The 26,281-nt window shown below is 46.7% G+C and overlaps 1 protein-coding gene across 1 annotated transcript in view; it reads left to right on the forward strand.

Annotated features, from left to right (window-relative positions):
• SGO1 (shugoshin 1) overlaps nucleotides 1–26,281 on the forward strand; it is a 223,784-nt gene that overhangs the window by 75,164 nt on the left and 122,339 nt on the right. Inside the window, exons 6-7 of the mRNA XM_069648869.1 lie at nucleotides 2,116–2,261; nucleotides 15,062–15,940. Coding sequence (XP_069504970.1) covers nucleotides 2,116–2,261; nucleotides 15,062–15,940 — 1,025 coding nt within the window. The remainder of the gene's footprint in view (nucleotides 1–2,115; nucleotides 2,262–15,061; nucleotides 15,941–26,281) is intronic.

Genomic DNA, 26,281 nt, shown 5'->3' on the forward strand with positions numbered 1-26,281 from the left:
TGGTACATATCCATGGTGCCTAAAATGTCTCTTGCAGGACCGATGTTGCCAGTGTCTATCCATAATTTGGATAGCCACTACCTGTTCGAATTGTGGAGAACTTGTAGTCCGTTCAGATTGTGTTCGGTAGAGCTTAGAAATAGGGTGTTGCAATAGTCCAGTTTAGATAAAATAAGTGCCCTGGCTAGCGTGAGGCAGCTACTGGTAGACAAATAAGGTTTGCAGGCATTGATCAACCATTGGTTTATGCTTTTTCTGAGGCTGTAGCACTGAATTGCTTTTTGAGGGAAAGGGTGGAGGTCAAATGGACGCCTAGGGTTTTGAGCTCATTGGCCACTTTGATGATGATCCCATCAATATTGGTCTTTTAGCGTGTGTCCTCATATCCATAGGGTTACATGGGGGTTTGGCGATCTTGCGTGTTAGATTTTTTGTCCGTTGGATCGTTCAGGGCCGACCCGCTCGTAACTCAAATCAGCAGGTAATTTTTTACTGAACTTCCGTCACATTCCATTCCACTCCTCCTGGTCGAGTGCTGTGACGGAGATACAGCTGTTTACATTTCTTGTGCACAACTCGGTTTTTACATAGTTATGGATTTCTAGTAGTTCTGGATTACACACCATCACTCCTAGGTGGAGAAGCATAAGGGGACGGCTTAGTTGCCTTTATGCCGACGGCACCAGATGAATTTACTTGAATTACTACATACGAGTTAGTAGGGTAAGTGGACAGAGTCTTCTGACTTCAGCCTGCTAATTATGCACCTCTTTAAATACATTTCTGATGTGGGTTATACTTTTTGCAGAGCTGCATTTTTGAAAGGCGCTCCTACTTTTTTATACATTAGGACATACAGGCCAGGTAGGCGTTTGGGCTTACTATTGGTTGGGACCTTCCACCCTTTTTACATATGTGTGAGGGTCCACCAGATCAATCTATTAACACGATTAGCACGGTCCTTTCCTTTGAGACCACCATAGTGTTACAGGTTGTTGGTTCACGAATATGCCAGCTCAAACTGTTTCAACTGTGTGGTCATATGAGTTTGATTAGACACTATGTTGTAGCACTTTGAAATGGTGCACACATTGTGATGAACCATTTGGAGGAATAACAAATGCGTTTGTATTTGCTTTACAGCATGACTCGCTCTTGAAGGGGTTTAGTCCCTGTAACGCGTCGAGCACGTATGGGATTGTCTGGCCTTCTCAAGGAACAGCTATTTTATGTGTTCTGTACTTAATTTTATTGATTTACTAGAGTAAAGTATATTTTACACTGTACTCTTGAAAGTCTGTTTAATATTATAACGAATTCAGCTGTTTTTTTTTTCCCAGTCCTTTTTTCTTTTTTTTTTTTTTTTTTTTAGTTCCATTTCCCTCTGTTTTCACATGCTCTGTCTAGTGACAGGTATGCTCTTCATGGTCTCTAGCTCTGCCTGTGCTGCATTCACATGTTAACACCAAGCTATTTCGTGGTGCCCTGCCAAACTTCCAAACACTCAGGCACACCCACATTTGTGGATTGGGAATTCTGTAAAACCACCCACAATTTAAACCAGTCATGCACACAAAGGCTGTTGTGAGCGTTGGCCTGTGTCAGCTGGACAGCCATTTTAGGTCATCCTTGTGGCCCAGAAAAGAGCCACAAAACAATGACTGCAGTGTGTCTTTTAAAATGCAGTCATTCCAAATGGCCAACCTTTAATAGAAGTCTAATGACGTGGTATATCCAAAACTAAATGACAGCCTATTCGCCCAAAAGACATTCTGGCTTTGTAATCTGCAATCAAACACAACTACCCTACACCCACCCAATGAGGCCATGTCTACTGCTTGCTGTACTTGTTACCACCTGATCATTCTCTATTTCGTGACTAGGATGTTTGATATTTCTGGTGCTGCTCTGTAATGAATTGAGTTCTTCCTCACCAGTGCCAGCCAACAATTGCATGGGCCTAGTCAACTAATAAATCAATAGGGGAGCGCGCTGTGCTGCAGGATATAGTTTTCATGCAAATCATTTCGCTTTCCTGACAAGTTGTTTTGTAAAATGCTGGAACAGTATTCCTTCAAGTAGGTATAATTGGAATCCAAACATCTCTTTTCACAGGGTGCTTTCCAAACCTAATCTCCAGGAATATGCTGGGACTGTTAATGATGTGAACAAGAAGACTGTTTCAGAGAGAGTTTGTCCTCAAACAGCTGAAGCCCCCCAGCCCTCAGACAAAGGCAACGCAAGAAAGAGGAGCTCCAGAGGTGGGTGATTGTCATTGGTGGGGAGTGTGCACGATACTGTAGCTTAGAGTTGCAGCTTCTTTAATGTGAATAAGAACAAAGTAGTCTGAGAATATGCTTGCACTTCGGTGGTTCCACAATGCACTGTTGTATTTTGGATATGTATTGGTTACATGGTAATGTGAAGTAGAGTTTTAGCCTATAGTTGTACGTTTGTGTGCTGGTCGAGCAAGGCATAAAAAAAGCAGTGTCCCGTAGCAATTTGCTATGCAATTCTGTAGGTTTGCTAATCAAATTGACACTTGTGTATCCAAGCTAGCTATTTAAGTTGCTCTGTTCAATAAAGAACGGTTCGCCCTGCATTCCTCTTTTGCCCTCAGTGCTGCCTTCACCCTCTTTTCTTTCTTCACCTCAAGTGCTAATGGAGAGTACGTGCAGCAGTAATCATCTCCTCCAATCTTATGTGCCATAGGCCTGTGTGGGAGTGCTAGGCAAGAATTTCTTTTTGAAATAATTGCAAACCAGAAGTAATTGGGATGATAATTTTTGTGATACTTTTTATTAAGCTTTCTATAACCTGTCTGGCAAAGACCAGTGTGTGTTAATTTGATATGCTTATGAAAAGACGATCCTGCAATTCATTCCTAAAATATAAGCAGTTACATATTGCATAATTACAGTATTGATACTGCAAAACACTGCAGTATTGCCATGTGTTACAGTAAAGTTTAGTGTATCTAAATCTCAGTGTCGTCTATTTCATTTTTTTGGGGAAGATGCATGCAAATGGACCTAAATGATCGAAGTGTTCCTCTGCCTGGCTCAGTCGTGTAAATACCCCCCTGCGAGTGAAGAGAGGAGCTTTGATTGTGTCCTGGGGCCCCCGAAGGGGCAGGTTGAGTTAAATAGTAAGGTGCCTAAAACCAATGGCAAAACAAAGAAAAAGAGGACAATGGTAGAGGGTGAATCCAAAGAGGATAAACAATTTGAATCAAGAACAGAAAACTAAGAACCGGAAGGCAAAGACTAAGAGGAAGGGTGTCACTGCACAATTTATTCAGGCCATCACTAGTCGCTCAACAACAAGACTTAACCGTCGAGGCCCCGATCTTCGAAAACATAGGAGTATTACTTACCATCCGAAAAGGACTCGGCAGTACTGCACTAGCCAATCATCTTCTTTGTGGCAAAGAGGCCAAGTGAGTAGGAATGAGTGAATTGGGCCCTACTTGTGGTCAGGCTAAAAGCTTGGTGGATGTCCAAACAATTACTTAGTTCAATGAAAAATAACTAAGAGTGGCTTCAATCTTTCTCTGGGGTCAAATATCTGCCCCAAATAAACCTCTAACTAATAATCTTGGAATGAATATGAGTAACTCGGGAACCTTGCACTCAGGGGGCCGGTGATTAATGGGGCAGGACAACGGTCGAATTAAGCAGTAAGATGGAGATTGCTCCAAGTCCTGCTGGCCTTAACCCGTCTAAAGAGAAATTAAGCAAGAGAGCAGATAACTCCTTTCAAAGGGAAACAGCGTAAGTCAAGGAAATGACGCAACCCAATGCTGCCAAAAACTCAAGTCCAATATATGCCAACAAAGAGATGGCAGCTAGAGAAGGGGCAGGTATCACCATAAACAAATTTTCAACTGATAGCCGCTCTGATTCTCCTTTCGCAATCTCCAAAGTATGGGCCAAGGGAATACGTTTCTACGCTTGAATATCCTTGAATAAATCCGGTATCCTCGCTGAATTCCATAAGGTAGGCTATCTTTTTTTTTTTTTTTTTTTTTTTTTTTTTTGGCATCAGAAGACTTTGAATATGTCAGGTTCCACGATTACATCCACATCATGGAAATGGGACTGAAAACAAAGTCGGGGGCAAATGCAATTCTAATCTGTTGCGAAACCAAGGTATCGAGGTGTCTGCAGTGCTGCTATACAATCGGGACATACTCCAGTAGACTATAGGGATTGTTCATCTGACCAGGAACGTATTCTTGATCCTAGAGGACCAGCCCAGATAAATGGAGAAAATAAAGAATTTCATATGCAGAACCGGCAAAGGTAATCCATCGAATGCATGGTGCTCAGTCCTAGGTCCCTGAAATAATCTTGCAGGTCTTTCCGAAACTGGGCCTGGCAGAGGCGTCTCTAGCCCCTAAGCTCATAACATTCCTGGGATGGAATGCAAGGGATTCTAGCTCATTTAAGAACAAGATAATGAGAGGAGATTTTCAATAACCACAATTTAATGTCTCTCCAAGAGACTTGGTTAATTTTGATATTTAAGGTAGATGGATTTTCGATAACAGAACCATTGGCAGACAGCCAAGGTAAACCTAGACCAGCAGGGGTGGTCTGCTCCTGGCCTTTAGAAATTCCATCTTTAATGACATAGAAGTGGTGAGTAACAAGAACCCGGAGATTTTAGCAGTAAAGGCCAGACTAAGAAACTGAGGTGCCTGGCACAGCATAGCCGCAATAAACGTCTACTGGAACCTCTGTCTCATCACTCCCTGTCTTTCTCGAACAACTGGCGGGCGTCCTAACTGAGATCAAAACGACACACAAGTTGGAAAACGTCTTATTCACGGGAGACCTGAATGCTCAGGGCATTCAAACACTTAACGCTAATGGCTATCATAAACTTCCATCAAGGAATGGTAATTTATGGACAAAGTTCATATCGGATTGGAACATGCTGATGGCCAACGGTAACATCAAGGGTGACATACCCCCAGCGCGTACATGGTATAGGGGCAAACTAGGGTCAACGATTGACTATTTATTTCTATAAAAGGTCTTGTTTAATGCCTGTACAGACTTCCAGGAAAATGTTTTGGATTCTAGCGATCATAATATCTTTGGGTGGGGGAGGGGGGTGCTGCCGGCTGCAAGAAAAAAGTGCGTCATGTAAGATCCTATGCCTCAGAAGTCAAAGTGAATAATGGGGGAAATGGACTGTCTGTTTGCTGGCGGGAGGGGGAGGGCAATGCTTGATGGATGGTCTGTCTTCAGAATTCATGGTGGTTAAAATCTCAAATGCAGGGTGAAATAATTCAGAACCTGGTCCTCTCACAAGTGATCCATAATTCAAGAACAGTGTCTATTCATTAAGGTCATACAAACGGGCACCTGCTTCGACTAGAATCAAGGCAGCTAGCAAGGTAGTCTAGAAAGAGGTTATTCTGGTTCGTGGTGTGGGAATAAGGAATGGTATCGTATTTAATTGTAAAAAAGGCAGTTCTGAGGTTTCTCTCCTACTCTCATTTCGGCTTATGTGTGGATGGCCTGTCAATTGCTCAAGGTTGGCGAGTAAGGTGTCAAACAATAGAAACTCTCAATGTTGTGCTGCCCAGTATATGTTGCATTAACCAATAGACGCACTCAATGTTGTGCTGCCCAGTATATGTTGCATTAACCAATCATGTAATAAAGAAATGACATGTATTCACCATTATCAACTTAGAGGTGGTATCAGATGGAGTATAACAAATGAAGACTAACCCATACATCTTCCATATGTATGATTCCCTTAACCATTTCCTGTAACTTGTAGTTTTTGTAAGCACGATTGTAGTATGACATCAGTTATGACATTTTACTTGTAAACCATTGTCATGCCTGAGAAAGGCTGGAACTTCATGATTGTATTTGCTTGTATGCTCTCTCTGCTTTGTGGATTAGCGGGTTTTGCCATTTACTTTGACCATTTCCGTTATTGAGTTCAGGATATCCCGGGACTATCATTTCCACTTATACTGGGGTTTTCCAGACCATTACACAAGCCACATGTCTAAAAGAAGACTGTAGTCTTGATACCTCGCCTGGGGAGGATTTCCACACACCAGACCTACACTTGCCCCAATGCGGCCTATCTAACCGTCATGAATAAGGTGATTTGGTTTTGGGACTTCCTGCCAAGGACATTACCCAGGATGACACTACTGACTTTTAGATGGAGGTCCTCCTAAAGAGCCTGTGCTGCCCTTCAGCACTGAGGAATCCCATTTTATAAAATTGGTAAAAACTCAACGCCATTCCCCCCTGTGAACAAAGGAGTTGGTGGAAAAAATACAGACCTATCTCTGTTGACTGGGACTTACTTTCCACCCCACCTATCACAAGAACGTTTTGTAGTGCAGGCGACTACTTTCATCTGAAAGGCTGCAGCTTATCTGACCATCCCACCAGATAGGGACGATAAGAAATATGATGCACTAGCTAAGAGGGTGTTCTCTGCGGCAAGCATGGCATTTAAAGCCATCAATGCATCTTGTGCTGTGGCCAAATACACGTACACACTATGAATATAATTTCCCGGTAGCAGAAAACCACCCCGAAGGAGAGTTGAGATGGAGATGGTTTTAACAATCTCATCAGTGATTGGAAGGAAGGCGTCTGACCGTCCCTTCAGTCAGGCCTTGATGCGTCAGATTGCATCGGCTCGAGTGCAGTAATAAGGAGATTTGCGTGGTTGTACAAGTCTGGGTTTGGCCACAACATCCAATCAAGGCTCCTGGACCAAAGGTATGCAACAACTTGGAAAAGCTACAAGCTTCTAAGGCTGCTGCAAAATCTTTAGGGGCATCCATTTGTCAGCCCCAACAAACACCTGCCTATGAAGGCTTGGGAGCGGTCGTTCTTTTCGTTATTACTCCTGTTTTAGTCAAAGGGGAAGATTTCATACTACCCAAAGAGGACAAACAAAGTGGATCTGCAAGGAATATGTGATTGTGGAACCTTTCTGGCAACCCTGCCCAGAGATGACAGTATTTGCAGATTCTTCCCCATGCTCATGAATATTCCCCGTCGTCAGGCTGGGAATCCTCGGTAAAGAAAAAACCAGTATCTGTTTCGTTTCTGATCTGTCTTTCGTAGTAGTAACCAATCACTGATCTCTGCGTCATACTGACCACAGCCAATGACTGCCCTCTACCTAAGCCCCGCCTCTGGCAGCCATCTTCACATTTTTACCGCACGTTCAAGTGTTGGGAGTCCTCGTTTCTACTCCCGTTAACGGCTACCCGTTGCAGGATTTTTCCTACGCCCCTTAAGGGTGAAGATTTCGTCGAATCAACTTCTTGGAGGAAGTTGACCCCTCCACGGCACCAGCCAAACGGGACAGGTACAAGAAGAATACCGGGTCCCTGAAACTGCTCCCCTGTGCCTCAGGGCCCAGCCAACGGCAGACTCGGTCGTCTCGGCGACGGCAAAGAGGAAAGCGGCGGGGTCAGGAGCCTCGACGTCGAATTCCCCGCCGGACAGCGAGGGAAAGAAGTTGGATGCCATGGGGCGGCGGGTCATTGCGGCGACGACGATCAAAGCGGCCAACGCCCTGGCGATCGTGGCCCGTTACTACAGGGAGCTCTGGTTTAAGCTGGCCCCCATATTTATTGGACTTCCTGCCGGACGACAATAGGTCCGAGGCCCTGGAAATACTGCAAGAGGGCGAGGTGGCGTCGGACCACGCCATAACGGTGCCAACCGATATTGCCGATACCGGGTTCCACCAGCTGGGCAACGGTGTTTGCCTACGACGACGGGGTTGGCTCCGGGCGACCGACTTCCCCCTCAAGCCATAAAAACGGACACGGAGACAGCCCGCGCCCTAGGAGCCCTTCAGCAACGACGGCCCTTTCGGAGCTCTGGAGGCAGACAGGGTGCCTCAAAGGGATCCAGCGGTGGCTCGTCGTCCTACCGCCAGGCGGCACGCTCCTCGTCTCAGGAGGCCTACAGGGGTTGCGGCAAGCAGGGAGCGCCTCGCCGCAGTCGGCAAGGTCGCCAGGGCGGCAAGGCCACCACCTCCAAGCCGGACTGAACCGGCCGTGGTCTCGGGCCCTCACCGAAGCACCCCAGTGGGAGGCCGGCTGACGAATTTCGTCGGCGTGTGGAAGTCCATCTCCACCGACCGTTGGGTGCTGGATACCCTGGCAAGAGGACACTCTATCGAATTCCTGAAGAAGTGCCCTCACGTTCCACCTGTGGCCAGGAAGGAAAATCACGTCCCGCAACTGCTGTTGGAAGTACGGGCGATGCTCAGGAAAGGCGCCATCGAGCTCGTCCCGAAGAGGCTCCGAGGCTCCGGGGCTCCGGGGTGTACTCGAGGTACTTCCTCGTCAGGAAGAAGCCGGGCTGCTGGCGCCCCATCCTGGACCTTCGTCGTTTGATCAAATACATCAGATCACAAAAGTTCAGGATGGTCACCCTCCAGCACGTACTGGGACAGCTGGAGGAAGGAGATTTTTCTATCGTCGTTGGACCTGGAGGATGCTTACTTCCACGTTCCCATCCTCAAAAGTCAACGAAAGTTCCTCAGGTTCGTCGTCCAGGGACGCCACTACCAATTCAGAGCACTGCCGTTCGGATTGAAGTCGGCCCCCAGGGTCTTTACCAAGTGCCTAGCACCAGTGGCGGCGCTGCTGCGCCTGCAGGGGATTCACGTCTACCCCTACCTGGACGACTGGCTCATCCGCTCAAGGACGAGGGAACTCGCCGTCGAACACACTGCGAGGACCGTCCAGCTACTCACAGACCTGGGATTCGCCATAAACTACCCAAAGTCCCACCTGGTGCCGTCGCAGGTGGCCCTGTTTCTGGGAGCGAAGCTCGATATGGTGAGGCGCCTGGCGGCCCCGTCGGAAGAACGGACGAAGACCATTCTAGGCAAAGTGCAGCACCTGCTAGCCACGGACCTGGCCAGGGTGAGGTCCATCGAGTCCCTCCTGGGGATGATGTCCTCTTGCATCTACCTGATGTGCCTCTGCAGACTACGGATGCGCCCTCTTCAAGAATTTCTCGACGCCCGTTGGATGCAGGCGACGGGCACCTTCGAAGACAGGGTCCCCCTCAACAAGGTGTTCCGGCAGGCGATTCAGTGGTGGGGCGTTCGAGCGAACCTCACGGCGGGCAAGGACTTTCAGACGCCGGCGTACCAGGAGACGGTGACGACGGACGCCTCCCTGGAAGGTTGGGGCGCCCACACCAGAGATCTCCACGCAAGAGGCCTCTGGCTCCCGGAGGAGAGGCTCCTGCACATCAACGTCCTGGAACTCCGAGCCGTGTTCTGGGCTCTCAAATCGTTCCTCCTGTCGCTCAAGGGCAAGGTGGTCGGATCTTCACGGACAACACCACGACAATGTTTTACATACGGAAGCAGGGAGGCACCAGATCCCCAGCCCTATCCAAGGAGGCACAGGATCTGTGGCACTGGGCAGTCGCCCAGGGGATGTTCCTGGTTCCCTTTCTCCAGGCAGGAGAAAGCAACACCATCGCCGACTCGCTCAGCAGGGAGCTGCGCGCGTGTCACGAGTGGGAACTGCGCCAGGATCAAGTGGATCAACTCTTCCGACGATGGGGCAAACCCCAAATCGACCTGTTCGCAACAGCGACGAACTCGAAGTGCAAGAGGTTCGCCAGCAGGTTTCCCCAGCCGAGAAGCATGGGCGATGCGTTCTCGTTCCCCTGGGACGGCCTATACCTGTATGCGTTCCCTCCGTTGCCGTTGCTGCTTCGACTCATCAGCCAGCTCAAGAGGTCCGGGTGCAGGATAATCCTCGTCGCACCGGCGTGGCCGAGGCAGATCTGGTTCCCGGACCTTCTGGACTTTTCAACGTCCCCTCCCATCATGCTGTTGGCGGACGCGGACCTTCTCTCCAGAGAAGGAGGCGCCATCTTCCACCATGACCCGGCGTCGCTGAACCTGCAGGCCTGGCTCCTGCAGCGCTAGAGTTTGGAGGCTACGATATACCGGCCGATTGCAGAGAGGTTCTTGCAAAGGCCAGGGCGTCCTTGACCCTCAAATGCTACGGTCATAAGTGGTTCTCTATCTGGTGCCGAGCACAGAAGATCAACCCCCTATGGATTACGGCCCCTCAAGTGCTGCAGTACCTGCTATCGCTGGCAAAGGCTGGGCTAGCCCATGCCTCCATTAAGATTCATCTGGCGGCGATCTCCAGATATACCAGAACCATAGGACGGACGTGCCTGTGGTCCCATCGACTGGTAAGAGTTTATGAAAGGACTGTTCAGGTCGTTCCCGCCGGTGAAGGCCCCGGCCCCAGCGTGGGAACTTAACGTGGTGCTGACCAGGCTCATGGGGGCCCCCATTCGAGCCGATGCACTCCGCACAGATGAAGTTTGTGTCGTGGAACACTGCATTCCTGGTGGCCATTACCTCCGCACGACGAGTGGGAGAGATCCAGGCCCTATCCTGCAAAGCACCGTACTTGACTTTCCATGCCTCGAGGGTGGTGCTTAGGACGCACCCCTCCTTTATGCCCAAGGTGCCGTCGGACTTCCATCTTAACAAGCCCTTGGTGTTACCTGTTTCTTCCCGTCTCTTTAGTCGTCGGCCGAGAGGACTTTGCACTTGCTGGATGTGGCTAGAGCGCTGAAGTTCTACGTGGACCGCACAAAGAGTTTCCGGAGGACATCACAGCTGTTCGTGAACTTTGGACCTGTGAATCAAGGGAAGGCTCTCTCGAAGTCTTCTATTTCCAGATGGCTCTCCGGCTGCATCATGCACTGCCACCGGTTGGCTAACCGACCGCTGCCAGGCCGTCCGAGAGCCCATTCGACCAGAGCGATCGCTGCTACTACAACGTTCTTATCTGATGTGCCCCTGCTGGATATCTGCAGGGCTGCTACGTGGAGGTCGACGCACACCTTCACGAGATTCTACTGCGTCGATCGGGATTCCAGGGAGGAGTCCAGGGTCGGCCAAGCAGTGCTGCGCAACCTGTTCGCTTAAGGTGAGCCTGGTGAGGAGGTAAGAGATGCTTAATGTTGAGTTTTTTGTATTGCTTAATGTTGAGCCTTTTGCCACCCCCAGTGGTAGTGCATGTGTGCATGTGTGTACTGCTATTTATTCTTATATTCATGAGCATGTGAATCCATGACAGACCCCATGCTGGAGAAGGAACAAGTTACTTACCTGTAACTGTTGTTCTCCAGCATGGGTCTGGCATGGATTCACATGCGAACCCTCCCGCCTACCCCTCTGCGGCTCTTCACTTGGTCATGCTACCAAATCTGAAGATGGCTGCCAGAGGCGGGGCTTAGGTAGAGGGCAGTCATTGGCTGTGGTCAGTATGACGCAGAGATCAGTGATTGGTTACTACTACGAAAGACAGATCAGAAATGAAACTGATACTGGTTTTTTCTTTACCGAGGATTCCCAGCCTGACGACGGGGAATATTCATGAGCATGTGAATCCATGCCAGACCCATGCTGGAGAACAGTTACAGGTAAGTAACTTGTTCCTTACCTCAGAGAGGAGTTCTGGGGACATGTATTTTTTTTATTATAGCGAAGTGGGAATTTCCCCTCCTGTACACGTTCCCACAAATCCCGTCATTACTCAAGTCATCAGGAGGTTGTTAGGTTCCATGTGTTTATAGCTAATGAAAATATAACAAATGAATTTATAACGACAAAATAATAATAAATACTGGTTTTTAAATTTGTGGGGGTCTCTCTCCGCCCCCCCCCCCATTTCTTTTCGTTGTAAACCCTACGCTGGCCCCTCTTCTCCCTGACTTTTAGCCCCTTTCCCATCACCACATATATACATTTTATGTAAAAATCGTCATTTTTTCATAGTTAATTTTTCGTTATATTTTCATACGTTATTTCTATTCACTGTATACCGTTGAAGTCCATGATCCTGAGTGCTCCGGATTGGGCCTGTAGGGCATGGTACCCAGACCTTTGAGAAATGTCCATCTGATCTCCATTTGTCTTCCCCAGAGTGTGGAGCAACTGTTGCTAGAGAGAGGTTGCCTTCTTCACCCAAAAGTCAAAACTCGGAACCTTCACGCCTGCTTTCTGAGAGGTTAAGCTATAAAGATTGGGATCTCGAAGACGTGATAGAAGTCTTTTTCCAGCAAGATAGCCAGCAACAAAAGAACTGTGCTGCTGCCGTTGGAATATGTTTTGCAGCTGGTGTAGAGCTAAAGATATTGATCCTTGCCTTTACAATACACCTGCAGTGCTTCCTTTTTTGCTGCAACTAGCCCATCAGGAGCTGCAGGTGGCTGCTGTCAAGGGATGGATACCTGGCAACGTTATCCATTTTTTTTAAACGAACGCTAGTGCAAGGCTTAGTTTAGGATGCCGATTCATTCAATTCCTTAAAGATCTGACTGATACTTTCCCACAGTTGCCTTTTCTTCCGTCCTGGCATGTGAACCTGGTCCATCCTTTTCAATTGGAGCTTCATTTGAACCCCTCCATTCTTGTCCTGTCAGGTTATTAACACTGAAAACTATCTTTTTGATAGGCATCAGTTCTGCTCGCAGAATGAGTGAGCTACAAGCCTTGCATGCAAACCATCATTTACTATATCTTCCAAGGAGAAGGTAGATTTGAGGCTGCGCCCCTCCAGTCCTCCTTTCTTCCCGAGGTAGTGTCAACTCCATCTGTCACAGAAGATAACTTTACCAGCTTTTTATCCACCGCCTCACCCTTTTAAGGATGAAGCTAGATTACACATGCTTGACCCGAAAAGGCTGTTTGCTAATACATTTCACGGATGGCAAATGTGTTAGGCAAGATGATTGGTTGTAATGGCCATATGCTAGGCCAAGCCGTGAGCAAACAAACTTTATCACGTTGGATCATCCTATGTATTTTGGAGTGCTACTCCATTGTGGGAAAAGATATCCCAGAAAACCCAAAGGTCCATTCTACTGGAGGAGTGCAAACTACTTGGACTTTATTGGGCCAGGACACTCGATTTGGAAAAGCAGTTCTGCACAATATCAATCAATGAATCGGAGCATTATACAAAAATTCACTTTCTCCCACCTCCATCTACAAAACTGCTATCAGAGTCTATCTAACATGAGCAATCCGTGGGAGGACACAATCCATTAGAATGAACACATTGCTTACCCCTGGTAATCTTCTTTCTACTGGATGCTCCTCCCGCTGATTCTCCTTCTTTCAACGCTCCTGCAAGTTATTTAGTTCTCCGGTTGGCTTTGCAGAAAGAAGAACTGGAGCAAAGGGTGCTGTGAGTGCTGTTTATATGATCGACATCCTGTTTGTCTGCGGGAATGTTAAGTCTATGGACCTGACTAGATGCCGCACAGTGCGCTCTGCTGTTGAATAATTTTCTGAGACTGCAAAGCAAGATATGGGTATATCTAAGATGAGGAATCTGTGGCAGGAACGTCATGTGGTTCTACCTAACAGATGCTATTGGAGAATCTCCTCAGTAATGCCCTTTCTGCACCCTTCTCCTTGGATTTCTTTGAGCAGATTTTTACCTCTCGCAGTGAGGACGTTTTCTACTAGGAGGCAATACAAGAGCAACGGTCTAAGATTTAGCCATTGATCCCTTTCTGAGAATATCACTTCTCCTAGGTCCACCTTGGACAATGCTCTTCTGACCTGTAAACACTACATTTTGGCCATCGAAGCCTAACTGAAATCTCCTGGGGAGATTTCTCTTTTAAAATGAGGTGGTGTGAAGACTGTGCAAAGGGTCTCAATTTTTCCCTCTTAAGGTGGCCTGTTCTCAGTATTTTGGCACCTATTGTGCATAAGTCTTTCAAACACTTAGTCCTGTGATTTGAATCTTTGAACCAGGAAGACTGCCTTCCTGGTTGCTAATAGCTCACTTGAGATGGGCAAGTTTCATGCTCTTGCTTCAGGGTATCCTTGGATCACCTTCCATATGGGTCAGGTTTTCTACAGACTGTTCGGTCTGTCATTCCAAAGGTCATTTCTTAGTTTTACTTGGCTCAGGAGATTGTTTTGCTATCTTCCATCCTAGACCACACACTTCCTCAGCGGATGAGACTTTGCATAATCTTGATGTGGCAAAAACCCTGAAATTCTATCTTTACAGAACTACCTCTTTCAAGAAATCTGTCCATCTGGTTATAGAGCACATTGGCCTTTTGCCTGGGAGCAAAGTGGCCAAATATGCAGTATATTTGCATTTCTAGAGCTTACAGGTTCTTTAACTTCCAATCCTTATGCTTTTTTAAGCACTATTCTTTGGATGCGTTTTCTAGTAAGGATGCCACCTTTAGCCAAGAAGTCTTCACCATCGCTTTCTTTAAACCCTGGCCGGGCATATGCGGTTTTCCTCCTCCCAATGATAGGGTCACATTCTAGTCCCTACCCCTGACCCACCCCCAAACTGTTTGGCAAAGAGGGAGAGAGGACGCTCATGTACGAAAAGTGGTGGGAGGCGGCTGCATATCATCCCCATTCACTTTTTCCTGACCAGCTTTTTTCCTTTTTCCAGTCTTAAAGGAGGGAGATCAAGGACACCGGAATAGTCATGAAGTAAAAAAAAAAAAAATTCTCTATTTGACCAAGCCATGCCATCCTGGAATGTCACGTTTGTTACCTTATCTACACATGCTGGCTGGCCTTAAGCAGTTTATCGCCTGCTGTAAGTGATATGTAAACCTCTTATCAATTGAGTCTTGATGTCCTAAAGAATGTGCTTCGGAGAAAATAGAGTAATTGAAAATGCATACACATGTCAGTGCAATCTACCTTATCTTAATATACAAATGTGTTGGTGCTTATACATTTAATACTTGGCTCAACGTACAGTTGACCGGTTTGAATCCTGGCACTGCCGACTGCCTTTTTCATTCTTACGAATTGGTAATCAAACGGATAATGGGAAGCCGTCTTGATTCAAACACTGTGCGCGGTTCCAGATACTGTGATAAAAAAACATACTATGGTTGGCTCAATGTTTCTTTTGTCCTTGATTAAAATGTAACTGTTTAAAACTGAATGTGGTAATTAATGTATTTTTTTTTTATTTTCTTTTATTTATTTTTTGCAGGCCAGAGACACAGCACTCTATTAAATGTACCAGAAAACGTGCAGCAGGAAGAGGATGCTGCTGCTGTTGAAGTTGTTGGAAATGACTCCCTGAAGAATGTGAGTTTCAGACGACGAGGTTCTAAGCTGAGAAGAAGCAAAGAAGACCCCTCATTTGTTGGGGGATTTTCCCCCCCTGACCATTCTACAGTGGCGGACTTATCTGAAATCTGTGGTGAACCAGAGCAAACGGGAATAGTTGCGCATTTTGATGAAGTTTGTCTAGTAAATGATGTTTTTGAAAGTGTAACTCAGACGAATTGTAGACTTGAAGACCAAATGGATATAGAGCTGTCACTTATCCCCCAGACTACTTTGGATATAGTAAAAAGCTCAACACCGCAACCTAGGCCAAAGCGGTCTTCCGTGAGGGAGCGTGGCAGGAAAGCAAAAGCAGATGGGCCAACTATTGCACCACTTAAGAAGCCCTGGGAGAATGCAAAACCCAGAGCCAGGTCGAAAAGCAGAGAGCGAGGGGCTGGAAAACAAACAGCAACTGGCAGGGAGAAAATGGATATTTCAGTCTGTTCTAATGATGCATATGACTTCTGTGCCGAGGAGACTGTCCATGTCACTCCGTTTCGGCAAGGCAAGGTCCCTGAAGAAACTAAAGTGGTGGAGCCTAAAAGCAATAGTAGTGATGAGCAGAGTCATTCCGAAGAGGACAGCATTTATGTGCCATACTCCAAAAAAACAAGAAGCCAACCTGGTTTAAATGGGGAACTCAGCCCAACGGTTCCTCTGAGACCACGGTCTAAAAGACTCCCAGCAAGAACACAGCGGGGATCACTTGATGAAAAGGAAAACCAGCATATGAAGCCTGCACCAAAATGTGTAGTCCGTGAGTGACCCTTCAAATTATAGTTCTTGTTGGTATTTTTTCATGCTATAGTGTTGCACCTTCACTATGCACTCTACATGTGTATTTGAGAGTAACAATGAACTTTGACCGGAAACCCAAAAATTCATAACGGTAAGTGGCAATCCTGAATTCGGTGCTGTACAAAGGAGGGATGGGCAGTGAGAAATAGACTATGAAAGGGAGTAGTTGGTACAGAAACTGGGGGAGCATAAAATACAGTAGTTAGAGGGAATAGATATTTACATTGAGGAGGTGTAGTTAGTTGAATAGTGTAAGTAACGCAAGTGTAGGAACGGGATGGAACTTCATGCCAGGTTTCAGTGCTAATTTGAGTGGCTGATGGGTGAGGAGGGGGAAGGATCAAAAGCGATAGAAAGTCCAGGGCAGAGGGGAACAGAGATTGCGGAGGGAAATGGAGCAGATCGTTCTTCAAAGCATTTAACGGGCGATCATGTCGGCTTTGGAGCAGGAGGGGGTGAAAGGACATGCAGAGATTTAAGAGTTAGGATTTTGAAGAGGGACCAATGTCTCATAGAAATCCAGCCAGCATGGAGGCAGTATTTTGAGGTGGGAAAGGGACGGGGGGGGATTATAGATGTTGCGAGTGGAAAAGTTTAGGACTTTGTCAAGGGATGAATTTGAGTAGAGAGAATCGTCCTGGAGGAGTGTGGCAAAGTAGTCTAGGTAATTAAGTCCTCGGAGCATAAGGATTTTGGCAGCAATATAGGTGAGAAGGGGTGGATTATTAGAGGTGATATTGATGAACTTTGGGGTTGATGTCAATAAGCTGCACCTATAGGTTGCATGCCTTCTGGGAGGAGGTGAACAAGACTGGTGGAAAACAGATGGCAAAAGAAAAGGGTGGGGGGGCTACTTAGCACCCAGAAGGTGAATTAAGTAATTATTGGAAGAATTGAGTAAGAGGTAGCAGAGTGCCCTCCATTTTCAGATTACAGAAAGACCAGTAGCAATGTGGCCAATACATCAGGAGTCCAATTGAGGAAGGAAAAAAGATGTGGATCATCTGGTGGTAGAAGCTTAAGGGGGGGGGTTGAGGGAGGGGGCGGAGGTGGGGTTGGGTATCGGTTGTCCAGGTTCTACAGTGTTAAGAGTAGTTGTCCAAGACCGAGACTTGAGGGGTATCCATAGGGAGGGATGTTTGGTCACAGGTGGACATGTTCCTTGAAGTAGGGAAGAACCTGTGGTAGAGTTAGGAGACACCCCAGTCTAGAGTGGCACCCTGGATCTCACTTTCAGGGAGGGCAAGGAGAATAGAGGAGTGATTTACTGCGTCAAAGGTGGATGAGAGGTAAAGTAGGATTTGGATTGAGGAGAGTTTGAGGTACTGGTGGAGTGACGGCTACAGAATCCTCATTGCAGCATATCATGAAGGTCATTCTTGTCAAAGTAGGTGGAGATACAGTTGTAGACCATTGTGGAGTAATAGTTGAGGGTAGAGACTGATCTGTAACTTATTGGAGTCAGCTGAGGGCCTTTTGAGGGCAGATGGGGATGGTGGTTGCCTTGAAGCAGCTGAAGAAAGGTCAAGAGGGAAAGTGAGGAAGAAGTGTTGTCAAGACCAGAAATGTAATTGACTGGTATTTTCCCATACTCAAAAGGGCTGAGACACCCACCAACCCAAGATGGTCCCAGGGGCATAGTGACCTGAGAATGGGAAGCGATTGCAGGAGAGGCACAAAAAACCTTCCCAAACCCTGTTTGGATCAATGCTCACTAGCACAGACAGAAAGTCACAAGGAAATGAGCAGCCTGAGTATATGGCTGCCACCCTGCAAATGGAGATTAAAACCCTTAAAGCCTTCTAACCCTCAAATGGATAGCTTAGTTGGAGATTGGCCAAGGATGGCATGTGACCAGGGAGACCATTGGAGCTGCTGCTTTCCTGGGCAAAGATGTGTGGGGATGTGTGGATGTGTGGATTTAGGCTGCTCCCAATTACCATCCAGGTGCCTACAGTTGCTGGGCAAATGTTGTAGCCAGTGGCTATCCATGATGGGTGAGCCACTGCCAGTTTGAATGGTGCACATCCTTTACCATTGTTGGACCTGGGTGGGCTACCTGGCTGAATCTTCAATAAAAGGAAGAAACCTACTGCCCTTCGACATATCATTGTTGCATCCAAGACCCCTATGAAGAAGTGCTGCCTGCCGACAACCTGAGGACCACTTTTGCACCTGACCAGCACCAACTCGAGTGAAGTCCCGGTGAATCCCTGCTCCTCTGCTGGATTGCCGGAAGACCATTGTCGATACCCTTGGACCTTTAGGAACAACCAGTCCAGGCTCCTGCTTGAGGATCCTTGCCTCCTGAACCTTTGGAGGGGTTCCTGGACTACTGGGTGGACTGACCAGGTCTCTTCTGTACTACCTCTCTGCAGCCGTAGCCGTTCCGAGTACATCCTTGGAATTTGGAGGGTCTTCAGCAACCTTCTTGCATCAACCGAAGCTATGCTGGGTATGCTCCTTTTTTGTTTGTCCATTGAAGATAGGTTGTCGCTCCCTGACTGTGATGATTCCCATTGCAATCAGACTTCACACCCTAGAGGTGTCTTGCATTGCAGAGAAATGCATATTTTCTTTTTGGTGTTCAATCGGAAGGTGTCTGGAAACGATTCGTAAGCACTGCGACCAACTGAACCTGAAATCCTGCATTTGAAAGTGGCCCCTGGGCCTTCCTCGACCGGACCAAGCATAGAACGGCATGTCCTCAACGCAGGGTTTGCTAAATATACTAGCACACTTAGTTTTACACAAGTTGCTGTCTGTGACAGAACTTGGAAAAGCCCTCCCTAAGAGGCAGGGTTGTACCCCTTGGGTTTAGCCTGAACTAACCAAAGGCTTGGTAGCAATGGCTGAGCAGCAAGGCTTCGTCTAGTAGGGAAGAAGGTCTGTAGTGAGGCACACATTACTTGGAGTAAAGGTAAAGCAACACAAAAGTGAGAGAAACTAATGAAACAAATAAGCAAACTTTAGATCAACTGTTGCAACTTTAGGTAACCCCTGCTTAACCTATCTTTAGAAGAAGAAACGCTATCCTAGGTGAATGAGTCAAAGGGGGGGAATGCTGGGTGTCCAGTTACCAAGGGCTGAGGAGGAAGGGGGCCGGTAAGCAGCAAACAGAGCAGATTCTATGGAGGTTTCTTCAGGTTTGCACCTAATGGTTGTTCACCCCAATGGGACTCGTGGTGCAAGTAACAGCTTAACTGCAGCCCTCCAGGAGCATAAGAACAATGCAGCAAGACCAATGTAAGCACCTAGGCTCAGGACAGAATATTTTCAATGAAGAACTTGGTTCATCAGGACAGTCCCCTAAGGCAGAGGTTGTCAAACTGTGGGGCACGCCCCAGGGGGGTGCACCGCATCCCAGGAGGGTCGCGAGAGCCCAGCATGAAATAATAAAAAAAAAAGTTAACATTTCTTTTTAGATTGCAGGGCAGGGGCATCTCACATGGTTGGACTGGAGCATAAACGGTCTCGGGCACCACTGAAAAAGTGGCCCGCAGTTGCAATTGGATATTCATTCCTTTAGTCATAGACTGTTTGAATATTACCCAAGTTTCGTGCCTTGAAACACTTGTGTATAGGTGCGTTATAAAGGCCATATCATATCAAGGGGTGTTTTTTATTAAAATGTAAGCAAATTGTAATATTTACAGAATATTTATTCAGCAACAATGGTCAAAACTACTAGCTGCATTCATCAAACTGGGCCACATTGGCCAAAAAAGTGGCCCATTTTGACTGGCCTACACTAGCATTTTGCATTATTGGTACGGGCATTGCCCTATTGCCCTCTAGGCCAGTCTGAGCCTCGTGGATCATCCATAATGGGTGAGATGGTGCCCCCCGCACCCATTATGGAGGAGCTGAGGAGCCAGCCCAGTGAAACACTAAGCACTCCCTCAGCTGCTTTTTCCAGCTGAGGGAGTGCTCCTAGGTGAACTGTTTCCCTTTGACAGTTCAGTTCCCCAGCCGCACATGCTCACTAAGCCATGCAAGGCTGTGAGTGTTTTGCTTCGCCAGCCTTACCTAGCTCCTTGGCAATGCTGGCTGGGGTACTGCAAGTCTTTATGTACGAGAGGGAGCTCCTGCGCCTCTTCGCACATACAGACAGAGCAACCTGGAGTGGGGCATTTCATCACCCATGCGCATAGCCCTGCAGAAGGTACGTTTATGTTAATTTTATTTAAATCTGTGTATGCTTGTGTTATGAGTGGGTGGTGGTGGTTATTATTATTTTGGCAAGTGGGGGTTGTACAACAAAGGCATTATAAAAATTCCTTTGTTGCACAATCCTGCTACCCCCTTGCCAAAATCAGCTCTCCTTCTGTAGTGCTGTGGGGGCAGGGATGGTATTGTTTTTACTGGATATCTATCATAGATGTCCAGTAAAAAATGCCATGCTTTCCCCCTTGGCCCCCAAGTGTCAATTGCAAACGGTTTGGCTTTTTACCCATTTTTTTTAAAGTGTGCTCTAAAATGCAAAGTTTTAACCCATTATTTAAAAAAAAACCCTCTTGATTAGATCGGCTCTGTCGCTATGGCATGTTTTTGGGAAATATTTATGCCCCTCCACTTAAATTCACCATCTCCCACTGGCCCTCGAACTGTGATGGGAACGGGGTGGGGGGGAGTACAAGGACTGGTGGGGTGGGGAGAGCCCAGGGATTGGGTAGGAATGGGATGAGGGAGCCCAGCGACTGTGATTGGAACAGGCGGGGGAGCCCAGAGACTATACTGGGAGTAGGGTGCAATGACAGCGCGCAATCATTCATAGCCATTTGTACATAGTGTCCATTTGGCATTTCTGGGGGGGGGGGGCAGCCTGCCCATATTTTGCTCAGGCCAAAAAAGTTTGAAGACCACTCTCCTAAGGTGAGACAACAGTTGTCCCTGGTTCGGGTTTCTTGGCCTTGGCGGCTGAGGAAGGAACTCTGGAGGGAGCAGATGGATGCACTCGAGCAGTGGGATGACTAGCAGTGGATCATCGCGAGACTGGTGCATTGGAACCCTGCACAGACCTCAGGTCAGTGACCGTTGTCCGGTAGACTTGGTTCTTGGTCCACGACTCAGCTGAGGGGACGTCTAGGCGTGGAAAAGAGACACTGCAGACCCAGAAAGATGCCCACAAGGTTTCAGCCGAACCCACGCGTCACAAGAAGTTGCACCGCAAAATGGCACAGGTCACAGGGTATTGGGAGTTTGCAGCCCGAGAGTGTCGCAGCTCTTTGTGGGATGGCCAAAAATGCAGGTGGTTTGAGAATGGCTCCACATCCAGGCGAGGAAGCAGTCTTCCAGAGATCGTCCCGGTCGTTCGTAACTCGGTGTGTGGTCTGCAGCGGTCACTTGGTAGTTTCTTGGACGTCGTCCTACGAATTCCTCTTTGGATCTTCGGTCCAGTGGTCGACTCAGAGGTTCAGCTCCAGGATGTTTGCCTTTTATGCAAGAAAACTGGCTCAGCCCACCAATCACCAGACAAGATGTTCATGCAAATCTGGGAGTGGCTGTCCAAAAGGGACTGCCAATCTCCTACTACAAACTGGTCCCAGGCAGGCACACTGCAGGACAAAGACATGGGGAGTTTTGGTCACCTATCCCATTCTCTGTCATTTCAGGCACTCTTGAGAGCCTTGGTGGGCTTTCCAATTGAAAACCCGCCAAAGACAAACGAATCATCGATTTTATTTTTTATTTTTTTTCCCTCCCCGCCCCAAGCTAGGTAGTAGACGGCTGAAGAAAGGGCAAGTCATCATGAACAGGGCTTAGAAAAGTACAGCTAACATTTTAGGGGAATGGTGTCCCCTGTGTCCCTTGTTGAAGCTGCAAAGATAGCCTGCGACAAAAGTCCACAAAAATCATGTAAAAAGGTACACTGCCACCAGCCTGTCAGATGAACTTGTCACAGTAACTAAAGGTTCCTGGAGAAGCGAGAAAAGGGACAGTGTTTCCCCTCAGCACTCTGAGGTTTGGGTGTGCTTATCTCGCAAAAGTAAACCCAGGTAGGATGATGTATCCCCCTGCCCTGATAACAGAGTGTTACCATAGGAAAATAAGAATGAAACTCCAGGAGCTCCCAGTAACATGGCACAGTAAGTGCTGCATGCTGCAATAGTAAAAGGTAGATGCCAGAAAAGTTGGAGGAAAGCAGATCTCCATTAAAAAGTACCAAATCTTTGTAAAAAGGGTTCCCAAGTACAGACTCCAAGAAAGAGTTTGGAAAAAGGTTCCCACTCTCTGAGAAGAATTGGGCAAAAAACGTCTAGCAAAAAGTGCTGGAGGGACTCGCAGTTGGAGAGAATTTCACTTAAAAAGGAAATATACTCTAGCACCACCCGCCATCGCAATTCTTCTTGGCTGCCTGGAGGTCTCCTGAATTTGCCTTCTCTGCAGAAGTCTTTCTTTTCTACACATGGGTTTTCAGCAGTAATGTCCCTGGAACTGAGATCTAAGCACTGTTACTGACAAACTAAATCCTGTTTCCAAAATTGACCACTGCACCTGCAAGCACCGCGCCTCCGTCTGCGTGACCAATCCCAGAAGATTGCGTCCCTAACAGATTCCCAAACCTCAGCAGTGGTCTGGAGAAGTCTGAGTGGGGGGGGGGGTATGGGGTAGCGGGGGCGTAAGGAACATGCCTGTTCCACCCATCGACCCATCCCCTCCCCCCCCCCCTTCTCCATGGCTGTGCATGAAGGCCCTGTCCTGTTTCACCCTTTCCTGACTTTGGTCACTTCTTGGGCGGCCTATCCTAGTGTATGGGATTGAGTGAATTTACTTACCTGAACTTTACTTACCTAGTTGAACTTTATATCCTAACCGCTGCCATTGTCCAATCATAGTAGCACTGATGACTTTAGGGCAAAAGGCCCCATTCCATCTTGGGGCCGTACTTGCTAAATATTAAGGTTTTATGGTTACTCTAAAGTGCATCTTCTGAACTTTATGCATCAGACTACTTGCCTGTTTTACACTGGTTATTTAACCAAATGTTCTTCCTTCTTTGAAGGGTGAATGTATGAATCTTTTTTGTAGTAAGTGTGACAATATTTGCCTAGAGATTTCATTTGCTCAGTGTGTGTTCCAAAGGCCCAAATCCTTGCGCATGTTAGTGTCCCTGTCTAACTGGAATGATTGATGGCGTTCTGCCTTTACTCATTGTAGCCCTAGACCACGCTCTCAGCCCTCCTAAGTCCAAGCGTTCCTGCTTTGCGGAAAGAGAAATAATGTGGGACTACAGAAAAAAAGCGCATTCCCATAAGTCCCACAAAGTTTGGTAAGGGGGCTTAAGTCACATGGAGATTATGTTAAAGGTAGTGGGATTTATCATCCCAAGCAAGAATCTGGCCACAGGAAGCCTTTCTACTTTCAAAGGTGCACAGGATCTTGTGTAATCGGTGGAGCAAGTTACCACAGATGTTAAGGGTAAGGCCAAGGGGGTTCATTCTGTGAATGAAGCACTCCCTTTTATAGCAGGAGTGTTACTTGGATTCCTTGCCCAGTGTCTTGGGTTAGAAGTTACTCTAATGGGTGATTTATGAGGTTTGTTTATTTGCCAAATGAGTTTCACAGAATGTTTTTCATTTATTACAGCCAAAAGTGTGTTGTTGGGGAGGGTGAGGGAGGGGGGAGACTTACCCATCGGCCCTGCTTTTCATATACCCAACTCATACCCCATCTATATTTCTGTAAAAAATGCAGCAAAAAGAAATGTGACATTGGTAAACTCGGAGGCTCTAGCCAGAGCTCCTCTAAAGCCCACCAGGTTGGACAATGCTCCCCCCTCCTTCTCCCAGTAATCCCAGGCATTCTAGCAGGTAATGAAGGAGTATTTTGTATTGTATGTGTTCAGAGGCACGTCCCAGGAGGAGTAGGAGTTCTGCAGGGAAATGATCTCCTGTTCTTGGGACTTGTGTGTGGTGCAGCAGAAAGTCCATGTACAAGGTATCGGCCAAAGAAGGCTACGCTAGCCAAGCATTAGGGTAAGCCTACGCCCAAGGGAAACACAAGGCTAAGGAGTCCAAGCTTCCCAAGAAGAGAAAGATGATTTCCTCCCCTAAAATACCAAATGAGGTCTGTTTGGCGTGAGATGGCCGCTCTTCCCCGATGAGCCTCCTTCGCACCCTTGCCTACAAGCAGCAACATCAGGTGTCGGTCTTCGCATCTCTAAGCTATATACATTAACACAGTCTCATACCCCCATACTAAATAACATTAAAGAAAGGTGGGAAGGGGACACGGGAGTTACCATCACCCAAAAGAACTGGTCTAAATACTGCTTGCTCACAAAAACTGTTTCATTAAATGCTGGCCTACGTTTGATTTAGTTCAAATTACTTAATAGATTGCATTACATGCCTGCTAAAATGGCTAAATTCGTGACTCAATGTACGGGGGAATGTCCCAAATGTATATCACCTAATGCAGGATCGTTTCACATGTACTGGTATTGCCCGTACGTGGCAGGGTTTTGGAAGGATGTGGCAGAATTTATAGAGATCACCCAAATACCAGCCTCCCTAACCCCTCAATAATTCTTGTTTGGGGATATTGATAAGAATGCGGAAACCACCAGGAGAATATTCAACATATCATGTGTGATCTCTTAAAAATGCATACTACAAAACTCAAAGAAACCTGCATCACCACGACTTGAACACTTACTTCGGGAACTTGCATATGTAAATGAATGTGAGGAACAATACATACTGACCCTGGATAAGACGAGTCGCCCCAAAGACATCTGGCCCCCTTTCAGGAGGTATCTGTGTGATAGGATTTCGGATACTGTAGAACCTATGTGAATTGAAATGTACCATTACTAATCAAAGAATGTGCTATTTGTAAAAGTGAAATGTGTTATTGGGGTATGGTGTCATGTTGCATCTGTCAAGACCATCAATAAATAAATATTTTTTTTTTAAATACCTACAACTGAGGTTGAGGTATCTGACAAAACCCTTCAACCTGAGGATGAAGAAGGGTTGTCTGAAGTATTCCATCCCTATGTTCACCCATAAGTGCAGATTTTACTTGCAGAATGAGGACTCACTGTTATGCAATTTTTCTCTGAAGCCCAAGGGCTTAGTAAAACCATTCAACTGAGACAGTACAAGACTGCACTCTCAGTAAAAGGCTGTACCACCTGAGTTCATGGTAGCGCAGACAGAGCAGTCAGGCTTATTTTAGGAGGGAGAGGAGGCTGTAGAGTCAGTGCAAAGAAAATGTATTATACATATGGTCCAAAGAAACACACACTATGCTTTAAATATACAGAATAAAGCACAGACCTTATTTAGAACACCCAACAGTATTTCTAGGTAAGTCAGACCTTTGCATACACATTCAGTATAGGGCACACCTATTCTTGGGAAGTAAGACCATAAGTTGCTTTCAGATTACTTTCCAATAATACAAGGGTAGTAGACTGTCAGTTATGCAGTGACACTCAACAAGGAAATCACATAGTCAGCCAACTTGCAAATATACTTTTCTGAATAGTGGAACATAGATTCAAGGAACCGTAACTACCTCTAGTACTTTTGGGATGACAGTTATTCTATGCAAGTAAGACCTCTTTGGGGTAATATACAATTACAGCTTTTCAGCCTAGTGGAACATAGGCTAAGATAAGCAAGAACTGTTTACAGTAATTTTGGATGTTAAATGCAAACCAGGGTCAGCTACACCCAGAGGAACTTTTCAGGAATGGCGCACAGCTATTCTAGGCAGGTATTTGTATTTTGTTTTTAGTTGTATAGCGCACCTGGCCCAAAGACATCTGGGCGCATAGCTTTGGTTACAGTTATACATTACAGAAAGAGTACATGGTAAGAAAGTGCAAGGGATGAAATGCAGAGCATGAGGTACAGTAAATGAGTAAGTGGTCAATGTACCGACAGGGTTACAGTTACACATTTGCAGAGGAAGTACAAGGTGCACGAACAGTGAGGAGTGAGATACTTAGCATGAAATAAACTAGATGAAACCATGGACAAAGTACAATAAAAGGTTGTAGAATTACAAACAGGTAATATACAGTAGGCAGTCGCAGTGCATGTTGGGCAAAGGTAGTATCATAGTGTTGCGTCTTAGGAAGCACAATTGTCTTGAGCAGCAAGCCACACTTTGACTTTGCTCTTGAAGGATTGAAAGGCAGGTTCAGCCCTAAGCAGGTTGGGCAAGGTATTCCACAATTTGGTAGCTAGGACTGGGACACTCGCCCCTCTAGCTTTTTGAAGTTTGAACCCAGGAAGGGAGAGCCAATGGTCTTGGGCAGCTCTCTGCGGTCGGGTAGAGGTGT

This window comes from Ambystoma mexicanum, chromosome 2q (genome assembly GCF_040938575.1).
Source record: "Ambystoma mexicanum isolate Mex_15411 chromosome 2q, UKY_AmexF1_1, whole genome shotgun sequence".
Classification (NCBI taxonomy): domain Eukaryota; kingdom Metazoa; phylum Chordata; class Amphibia; order Caudata; family Ambystomatidae; genus Ambystoma; species Ambystoma mexicanum.